This window comes from Mesoplodon densirostris, chromosome 15, assembly GCF_025265405.1.
Source record: "Mesoplodon densirostris isolate mMesDen1 chromosome 15, mMesDen1 primary haplotype, whole genome shotgun sequence".
Lineage (NCBI taxonomy): Eukaryota > Metazoa > Chordata > Mammalia > Artiodactyla > Ziphiidae > Mesoplodon > Mesoplodon densirostris.
In genome coordinates this window covers 25045999-25056727 of record NC_082675.1, presented here as the reverse complement: position 1 = coordinate 25056727, position 10729 = coordinate 25045999, and the positions used below count along the sequence as shown (strand labels likewise).

The following is a 10729-nucleotide window of genomic DNA, read 5'->3' as shown; positions in this document are numbered from 1 at the left end:
ATGTCTTAGCTTGGGAAGCACCATGAGAGGCCACAGGAAGGTGGGGAAGTCCAGGAACTCGGGAGGAGGGACCTCTTTGCTGCCGGCTCTGCCCCGTTCCAGTTCTGACTTGAAACAAGTTGCTCTGCCCTTCATGCCTCAGCTTCCGCATCTGTAAGATGGGATATAATGGCGATGCTTGTTCATTGATTAGTTCTGATTAAACAAGTTAATAAGTAGGAAGAATGCGGATGGGTCTTGATATGTATTAAGCACACATGAATATTTACTCCTCTTCCATCTATGAATATCCTTAATCCTTATCCATACACTTAATAGAAAGCAGAGACAGTGGAATAGTGGATGTACGAATGGGATGGAAGGGAAAAGTCTTGGGCTTGGGATTTGCCACTGACAAAATTTTCTGGCCACACAAAAACACACAAACATATTGTAGGACCTCTAACAATTGCCAGTTGAAGTCCTAACCACCAGTGCCCAAGAGTGGGACCTTATTTGCAAATAGGGTCCATTCAGATGTAATTACTTAATGTGAGTTCATACTGGACGGTGGGGACCCTCAACCCATTCAGTGCGCCGACCAGGTCTCAGGAGCTCTGTTCCAGGTCACCATGGACACCCTCACCCTCTCCTGCTGGCCTCCTTAGTCTTTCTAAGGCCACTTGGGTCTGGAGCTTAACTGTCTTAAACTCATCAAACTGAGCTTGTGTCAGAGTCTAGACCCTGGAATGATGGGCAAAATTTGTTAAGAGTAGACTTTTTCTCAGGCCACATGGGTGGGTTTTGGGCAGCGGATGTCAATTCTCATCATTTTTGTGGGGGAGGGGTCTGTGTTTGATTTTGAATAGTTTCTACTGCTATTTCATCAAGTTCAGTGATCTTGTTCTGCAGCATCTATGTGCTCTCAGTCTCATCCAGTTTATTTTAATCTCAGATGTTGTAGTTTTCATTTGTCGAAATTCTATGTGGATCATGTTTTTACACTCTGTGTCTCCATTTAACATGTTCAATCTTTTTCAACCTCAAGAACAAATGGACTATAACTATAAAAGTTGCTCTTCTGTCCTTGTCTATCAAATACATCATCTGGGCCATTCAGGGCAAGTTTGGATTAACTGATTTTTGTCCTTATTCTGACTCTTATTTTTCTGATTCCTTACAGGAAATTTTTGATATTCAGGTATGGTGAATCTTTCATTGCTTGGTATGGGATATTTTGTTTCTCCTTATGTTTTTTCTTTCTTATTATTTTTAGTTGCAACAAAGGTAATTGGTCACAGTTAAATCCTTTCTGTACGTGCTCTTACACTTTTTTAGATGGCACCAGGGGACACGACCTTGGGGGGAGTGTCTCTACAATGACAGCCCTCCGCAGGGAGGGCACACATGGGAGCTGCCAGGGGCTCCAACATGGGTGTGAGGTGGGTGAACCCGGAGGAGGGACGTGGTGGCCCCCACTCTGGCCACTGTGCTGCTTTGCCTTGTTTTGAGTCCCAGGTTGTCACGGGATCCTGGAGGTTCCAGAGCTCTGACGAGCTGGGTGGTTCTGGGCATCCATCCAAGAGATTTGGGCTCATGAGTGGCCAGTCAGCACCATGTGGACATCCAGGGTCCACTAGCACTGGGTCTCTGCCCTCTCTGTCTGTCCTTCATTCAGGCCTTATTTCCTCAAGTCAACACCACTGCCGAGACACTGAGACAGCCTGGTCCTGCCAGCCCATAATCACTCCTGAGCCCCCTGTGCAGAGCCTGCCTGGAGGGCTGAGAGGAGGGGCAGCCTGGGGTCTCAGATCTTGAGGAACCAGGCCACACCTGTCCCTGTTTTGTTCATAGTCCTCCTGGGGCTGGAGGAGAGTGTGAGCCAGACACAGAGGTGGTTTGTGTCTCACTTCCTCGTCTGCCTGTGTCACTGTGAGGATAATCACTGCTGCCAGCTGACGCACAGTAATAGTCAGCCTCGTCCTCGGCCTGGGCCCCGCTGATGGTCAGGGTGGCTGTGTTGCCTGAACTGGAGCCAGAGAATCGGTCAGGGATCCCGGAGGCCCGGTTGCTATACCCATCAATGACCAGCACAGGGGCCTGGCCTGGCTTCTGCTGGTACCAGCCAGCATAATAGCTTCCTAAGTTGTCTCCCTGGCAGGTGATCCTGGCCGTCTGTCCTAAGGACACGGATGCCGCAGGTGGCTGAGTCAGCTGAGAAGAGGCCACAGAACCTGCAAGAGAGGAGAGGAGAGTGAGGGTGAGGAAGAGGGTCTCATCCCTGCCACCTCATGCCCCCTGTAGCAGCTCCTGTGCTGAGCTGAAGTTCTGGACTAGTCTGAGCTCTGGTCAGTTTTCAGGCTGAGCCTGGGGGCAGCACCTGTGCAGAGAGTGAGGAGGGGGAGCAGGAGAGGGGTCCAGGCCATGGTGGAGACGCCCTGAGCTCTGCCTCTGAGCTCACAGCTGGGGTGGGGCCTCTGGGCCTCTCTTATCCTCAGAAGGGGTGTCTTCATGCAAATCTCCTTCCTGCCAAATTTGGCCTTGTGACTGGCTCCCTGCTGAGCAGAGAACAGCTGGGATCCAAGGAGGAGTTCAACTGGGACCTCAGTTCCAGGCCTGAGCCCCGGTCCCAAGACTCTTCCTGGTGCTGAGTGAGAAAGGCTGCCCTTGCCCCAGCATGTGCACACACTTCTCAATCTGCTCCTGGGCTCGACCCTGGGCCTTGGGGACACACAGGCATCCTCTCTGGGGATGAGGTTATCGTGTGGTGGGCTGGACAGTGCTGGAAACTGGCACCGCGGGGACCACGGTCATGCTGCTGCGAGAGCCCAGAATTCCAGCAGCAGATACAGGGACACTGGTCATGTACCTCTGGCAGAGTTTTTATTATATTTCTTTACAGTTTTTTTATTTTTATTTTTGAAGTATAGTTGATTTACAATGTTGTTTTAGTTTCAGGTGCACAGCAAAGTGATTCAAATCAACATATAGGGCTTCCCTGGTGGCGCAGTGGTTGAGAGTCCGCCTGCCGATGCAGGGGATACGGGTTCGTGCCCCGGTCTGGGAAGATCCCACATGCCGCGGAGAGGCTGGGCCCGTGAGCCATGGCCGCTGGGCCTGTGCGTCCGGAGCCTGTGCTCCGCAAAGGGGGAGGCCACAACAGTGAGAGGCCAGCGTACAGCAAAAAAAAAAAAAAAAAAAAAAAAAAAAATCAACATATATATTCTTTTTTATTTTATATTTTTTTAAAAAAAGGAAAAATGTCTTCCTTATCTAGACCTAGGCAAGAATTCTTGGACTTGACAATACATGCATGATTTGTAAAAGGAAGAAGATAAATTGAAATGTATTGAAATGAAAAGCATTTGTTCTATAAATGTCCTTTTTATGGATTTGAAAAATCCAGTAAAGTGGGAGAAAATACTTTCCACTCACATATTCATCAAAACACTTCTGTATACATTAAAAAATGTGTCAAAACTAATCAATAAACAAAACAACTAAAATCCAAGTGGAATTTGGGAAATGATGTGAAGAGACATTTTTTCGGGAATGTACAGATGTCAGATGAGCACACGGGAAGACGGTCCCCGTGAGTCGTTAGGGGAATGTCAGTCACACCCTAAAGAGTCGCCACTACACACCAGTCAGAATGTAGCCGATGGGCTAAAGTGAAAAACAGTGGCAAAACCAATGCTGGCTGCGCCGCAGAGGGACTGGTCGCTCAGGTGTTTCTGGTAGGAATATAAAGTGGTACAGCCACCCTAGAACACAGCTTTGCATCTACTATGAAACTAAACATGCAATTACTGTACAACCTAGGAATTGTACCCTTGGGATTTTATTTCAGAGAAATGAAGACGAATGCTCCCATAAACACCTACACGCAAGTGTCCCCACCTCCTGTCTTAATCAGCTCAGGCAGCCATGGAAAAATACCACCCACATGTTGCTTAAACACCACAAATTTACTTTCCATGCTTCTGGAGGTCAGAACTCCGTGATCGAGATGCCCTAATATTGTTTTCACTGCAAGCTCTCCCCCGGCTCCCTGAAGGCACTTTCTGGCTCTGTCCTTAGATGGTCTGTCTCAGTGACTCACTCGGGGTTGGGGTTGTGTTTCTGGTCTCTTCTTATAAGGTCACTAATCCTATGTCCACAGGTGCGAACCAACCTGGGAGGAGATACCGTCCTCCATCCTGTTCATCAGTCGCTTTCACAGACAGGCTGACAGCGTTCTCACCCAGACCCTGACCCTATTATGACCTTGACCAGAGAGATGCCCTCGAATGGGTGTCCATCTCTCTCTGATCGAGTCCATAGGGGCAGACCCCTCCCTGGTGGGTCGCCATCTAAGCACAGCCGGGTATGCTCTCATCGTCTTCCCTTTTCCATCCTTGTCCTTAAATCATGCCGGATGACCCTCTGTGTGTCCATCACAGTCTCCTGCTGTATTCATTTCTCAGCAGCACAGGCCCCGAGGCGTGTGGATATGGTCAAACCACATGTGGGTGGGTTTACTCACTGCCATCCTCCAGGCTCCCTTTCCTACAGTGTAAGGGGAGCAGGACACTCTCCCCTAGAGGGACCTGCACGAGTCCTTGTTTGGGACAAAGTCACAGCAAACCCTTGGAGAGAACAACCCTTTCCGTGGTGGGGTGACAGGAGAGGGCCCTGTGTACCCTATGAGTCCCGGCAGAGTCAGGGACAGAGGTCACTGCAGGACGGAGCCCTGATATCCTGTCCAGTCCTGCCCCCGGCCCCCTGTCATCCCTCCCACGAAGACCAGCCCCCTCCTCCCCTCCTGCCCCCATGGAGTCCTCCAGGCCACGGACAGATCCTGGACTTTGCCTCTCAGGCCTTAGTCACTGGGGGTCCGACTGCACTAAGGGGAACATATTCTCCAGCTTAGCATCCCCGTTCCCCAGCCCTGCTGCTGTCCCAGGAACGTGGTGCTGGCCGGTCCCTAGGAAGTCCTGTGGGTGAATTGGGAGCCATTCTTGGCACCAAAGCTGAGACCCTTCCCCAGCAGGAGAAGCTTGGCCAAGCTCCAAGTCTGTACTACCACAGACCCCCTCACCGCCGCCTGACTCCCTAAGGACTCAGCTCTGCACCCACCATGGGGTCAAGGTTCCCATCCTCCCTCCCCAGAGGCCCAGTGCTTCCTGCTGAGCCCTCAGTCCTGGCCAGGGTCCTGCTCTGCACCCGGGGCACCAAAGTCAGGACACTTAGTGCCATGACCTGCATGTGGCCTCTGGACGCCATGATCCATGTTGCTTCCCTGAGAGACTTGGAGCACAGGGCCTGGGGGCTACTGGGGACAGGGTCATCTCAGCTCAGCCCTTTCCCAGTGTCCTGTTCCGCCCTGGGCTGGGCTGGGCTGGTCTCTCCCAGCATTGCCCACACAGGCCTGTGAGGAGGAACCAGAATCCCACCTTGTCAAAACCACTTAAATTTCAACGTGTGTCTGCGTCTCCCTGGGGGTGACTTGGGGAGTGGTTGAGGGTGAGGGTTTTGCAAGGGGATGACTGAAAGTCAGGACTCCGGGGACAGGCAGGGAGCAGCTCACCCTGGTGCCGTGGGACGGAGGGCATGGGAGGGAGTTTTTGGCCTCACTTCCCCTTTGTCTGGGTCACTGGGGTATCCATATTGGCCATCAGTTTTATAGTTGACACCACTCGTCCTCAGACTGGATGTTGGCGATGGTCAGGTAGCGGTCAGCCCCAGAGCTGGAGCCTGAGAAGCGTTCGGGGATCCCATCCCCCTTGGTGACGCTTCCGTCACTGGTCAGCTTCATCAGATACCTAGGGGCCTGCCCTACTCTCTGTTGGTACCACTCAATGTACTATGTGCTGTGGTCACTGCTCAGTGTGCAAGTGAGCTTGGCCAAGCCTCCTAGGGAAGAAGATGCAGACGGGGTGTGTGTCAGCACAGGCAGAGCACAGGGACCTGCAGACAGAAATGCAAGGGCTGGCTGACGGCACTGACACTGGGCAGGTGACCCTGAGGACTGTGCTGGAGGGAGGGGCTGGGAGGCCCCCGAGTCCCTGGGCCACTCTGACCTGTGTTGAACCAGGAGGGACAGGAGATAGAAGGGCACCCAGGTCATGGTGGGAGGTCCTTCTGCGAGCTCTGCACTGAGGCTGCCCAGCTGGACTGGCCTTTTCAGGTCTCTGTCTTATCCGCTCCCCTTGCAGCTCAAAAAAGGGAGGAGCAGTGCAGGCAAACCTACTCCTCCCTCCCCATCCTGTGTCTCAGCTCCTGGCTGAGCCCTGAGCCCAGGGGCCTCACACTGGGGACTCCCTGGGGTCAGAAGAGGGGCCACGTGTGGGTTTCAGAGACAGATTTACTCTCCTCAAGAGAAGTGTTTCAAGGAAGCCTCAGTCATGCCCTTTGCACTTGAGCTCTCTCCAGGGGATTTGGAACTATGAGGGTCCCATCCAGGACCCACAGTGCCACCTGGTGCCCACAGGGTGGACGTCTTCCTACATATGTAGCTACTTTACTAAAATGACCACTTTGGAGCCCCCAGTATATGCCAGACCCTTGGTGAGTTTCCTGCAGCACCTCACCTGGAGTCATAATAATCCCACAGTGCTCTCTGTTGAAGGCACAACCTCTCCCCAGTCTAATGAGGAGGAGCCATCATTGGGAAGGTAAATGATTTTACCAGATTCCCCCAGACTAGGATACATGGTTCAAGATTCCATCCAAGGGACTGACTTCAGAGCCAGACCTTTCAGCCCCCTCCTCACCCTGCCCCCTCAAAACCTCCCGTAGTTTCCTTCAACCCTACTCCAGGCCTCCTGAGCCCCTCCTGTCACCACCCTCTCTTCTGTATTCAGGTGATCTGTGTCCAATGTCAATAAAATATTCCTATGGTTCACCTTTTCATGTAGATCTATTCACAAAATATAACTTTATGATTTGTGGGGTTTATGGAAATGATCTCCCTACTGAAAGGGATGACGTGACAGTATTTAATTAAAAATGTACAGACTATTGTCATTCATTTCACAGACTGTAATAAAAATATGTTTAACGATTCAGAACCACCTTTAAAATTGTAGTTGTATTTACTATCTTGCGTATGAGAAAGAAGTCACACGGATACATGTATTAAATCTCCTCATTTTGAGGTACCGTCAATATCCTGGTCTGGGTGGAAAATGGATCAGCAGTTCCTCTCCAGCAAAGATTCTGGGCTTGGGACCCTCCATCACCTCTTGGTGTGGTGAGTATGTACTACAGGCACGGTTACCCCAAGGAAACCTCATCCATCTCACCTGCTCTGTCCAACATGGTGGCCACAAGCCAATGAGGCTTCTCAACATGCAATGCGGGTGCTCGCAGTGAGATGTGCTGTAGATATGAAATATCCAGCACATTTCAAAGATTTAGGATAGTGTAGTGTAGAATGTATCAATATTTTTATATTTAATTCACATTGAAATGATATTTCCAAGTAATTTAGTTAAGCAAAACCTATTATGGAAACTAACTGCATCGGTTTCTCCTAATTTTTAAAACGTGTTTACTGGATAATTGAAAATTACATATGTGGTTCAAATAGTGTATGTAATGGATAGGGCAGCAGTGCAAAGTCACAATGTCAGTCACTTGTGTCTGAAATAGGAGGGAGAACTTGCTAGCACATTCAGGAAAGGCCATGTCTTAGCTTGGGAAGCACCGTGAGAGGCCACAGGAAGGTGGGGAAGTCCAGGAACTCGGGAGGAGGGACCTCTTTGCTGCCGGCTCTGCCCCGTTCCAGTTCTGACTTGAAACAAGTTGCTCTGCTCTTCATGCCTCAGCTTCTGCATCTGTAAGATGGGATAAAATGGGGATGCTTGTTCGTTGATTAGTTGTGATTAAACAAGTTAATAAGTAGGAAGAATGCAGATGGGTCTTGATATGTATTAAGCACACGAGAATAGTAATTCCTCTTCCATCTATGAATATCCTTAATCCTTATCCATACACTTAAGAGAAATCAGAGACAGTGGAATAGTGGATGTAGGAATGGGATGGAAGGTAAAGGTCTTGGGTTTGGGATTTCCCACTGACAAAATTTTCTGGCCACACCAAACTACACAAACATATTGTAGGACCTCTAAGAATTGCCAGTCGAAGTCCTAACCAACAGTGCCCAAGAGTGGGACCTTATTTGGAAATAGGGTCCATTCAGATGTAATTACTTAAGTTGAGTTCATACTGGATTGTGGGACGCCTCAACCCATTCAGTGCGCCCAGCAGGTCTCAGGAGCTCTGTTCCAGGTCACCATGGACACCCTCACCCCCTCCTGCTGGCCTCCTTAGTCTTTCTAAGGCCACTTGGGTCTGGAGTTTAACTGTCCTAAGCTCATCAAACTGAGCTTGTGTCAGATTCTAGACCCTGAAATGATGGGCAAAATTTGTTAAGAGGAGACTTTTTCTCAGGCCACATGGGTGGGTTTTCGGTAGGGGATGACAATTCTCATTATTTTTTGGGGGGGATCTGTGTTTGATTTTGAATAGTTTCTACTCCTATTTCATCAAGTTTATTGATTTTCTTTTGCAGCATCTATGTGCTCTCAGTCTCATCCAGTTTATTGTAATCTTAGATGTTATAGTTTTCATTTGTAGAAATTCAATGTGGATCAGGTTTTTACACTCTGTGTCTCCATTTAACATGTTCAATCTTTCCTCAACCTCAAGAACAAATGGACTATAAGTATAAAAGTTGCTTTTGTGTCCTTGTCTATCAAATGCATCATCTGGGCCATTCAGGGCAAGTTTGGATAAATTGATTTTTGTCCTTATTCTGACTCTTATTTTTCTGATTCCTTACAGGAAATTTTTGATATTCAGGTATTGTGAATCTTCCCTTGCTGGGTATTATTTTGTTTCTCCCTATGTTCTTTCTTTCTTATTTTTTTAAGTTTCAACAAAGGTACTTGGTCACTGTTAAATCCTTTCTGTACTTGATTTTACACTTTTTAAAATGGCACCAGGGGACACGACTTTGGGGGGATGTCTCTACAATGACAGCCCTCCCCAGGGAGGGCAGACATGAGATCTGCCAGGGGCTCCAACATGGGTGTGATGTGGGTGAGCCCGGAGGAGGGACGTGGTGGCCCCCACTCTGGCCACTGTGCTGCTTGGCCTTGTATGGAGTCCCAAGTTGTCACGGGATTCTGGAGGTTCCAGAGCTCTGATGAGCTGGGTGGTTCTGGGCAGCCATCCAAGAGTTTTGGGTTCATGAGTGGCCAGTCAGCACCATGTGGGCATCTAGGGTCCACTAGCACTGGGTCTCTGCCCTCTCTGTCTGTCCTTCATTCAGGCCTTATTTCCTCAAGTCAACCCCACAGCCCAGACACTAAGACAGCCTGCTCCTGCCAGCCCATAATCACTGCTGAGCCCCCTGTGCAGAGCCTCCCTGGAGGGCTGGGAGGAGGGGCAGCCTGGGGGGCTCAGATCGTGAGGAACCAGGCCAGACCTGTCACTGTTTTGTTCATAGTCCTCCTGGGACTGGAGGAGAGTGTGAGTCAGACGGGGAGGGCGTTTGTGTCTCACTTCCCCGTCTGCCTGTGTCACTGTGAGGATAACCACTGATGTAACCAGTACTAGTACCACAGTAATAGTCAGCTTCGTCCTCGGCCTGGGCCCCGCTGATGGTCAGGGTGGCTGTGTTGCCTGATTTGGATCCAGAGAATCGGTCAGGGATCTCTGAAGCCCGGTTGCTATTCCTATAAATGACCAGCACAGGGGCCTGGCCTGGCTCCTGCTGGTACCAGGTAACATAATTGCTTCCTAAGTTGTATCCCTGGCAGGTGATCCTGGCCGTCTGTCGTAAGGACACGGACACCGCAGGTGGCTGAGTCAGCTGAGAAGAGGCCACAGAACCTGCAAGAGAGGAGAGGAGAGTGAGGGTGAGGAAGAGGGTCTCATCCCCGCCGCCTCATGCCCCCTGCAGCAGCTCCTGTGCTGAACTGAAGTTCTGGACCAGGCTGAGCTTTGGTCACTTTTCGGGCTGAGCCTGGGGGCAGCACCTGTGCAGAGAGTGAGGAGAGGGAGCAGGAGAGGGATCCAGGCCATGGTGGAGGCGCCCCGAGCTCTGCCTCTGAGCTCACAGCTGGGGTGAGGCCTCTGGGCCTCTCTTATCCTCAGAAGGGGTGTCCTCATGCAAATCTCCTTCCTGCCACCTTTGGCCTTGTGACTGGCTCCCTGCTAGGCAGAGAAAAGCTGGGATCCAAGGAGGAGTTCAAGTGGGACCTGAGTTCCAGGCCTGAGCCCAGGTCCCCAGAACTCTTTCTGGTGCGGAGTGAGAAAGGCTGCCCCTGCTGAAGCATGTGCACACACCTCCCAGTCTGCTCCGGGCTCCCCCCTGTGCCTTGGGGACACACAGGCATCCTCTCTGAGGATGAGGTTATCGTGTGGTGGGCTGGACATTGCTGGAAGCTGGCACTGCAGGGACCACAGTCATGCTGCTGCGAGAGCCCAGAATTCCAGCAGCAGATACAGGGACACTGGTCATGTACCTCTGGCAGAGTTTTTATTATATTTCTTCAAAGTTTTTTTATTTTTATTTTTCTAGGATAGTTGATTTACAATATATATATATATATTTTGAGGTACGCGGGCCTCTTACTGTTGTGGTCTCTTCCGTTGCGGAGCACAGGCTCTGGACGTGCAGGCTCAGCGGCCATGGCTCACGGGCCGAGCCGCTCCTCGGCATGTGGGATCTTCATGGACCGCGGCACAAACCCGCGTC

At 50.5% G+C, this 10729-nt stretch overlaps 1 gene segment (V, D, J or C); it reads right to left on the bottom strand.

The window, feature by feature from the left end:
- Nucleotides 1-5824: 5824 nt before the first annotated feature.
- Nucleotides 5825-10053, bottom strand: LOC132502439 (immunoglobulin lambda variable 3-19-like). The segment is given in 3 exon segments: nucleotides 5825-5874; nucleotides 9532-9861; nucleotides 10008-10053. Coding segments are annotated over 3 exon segments (426 nt in total).
- Between the last annotated feature and the right edge of the window lie 676 nt (nucleotides 10054-10729).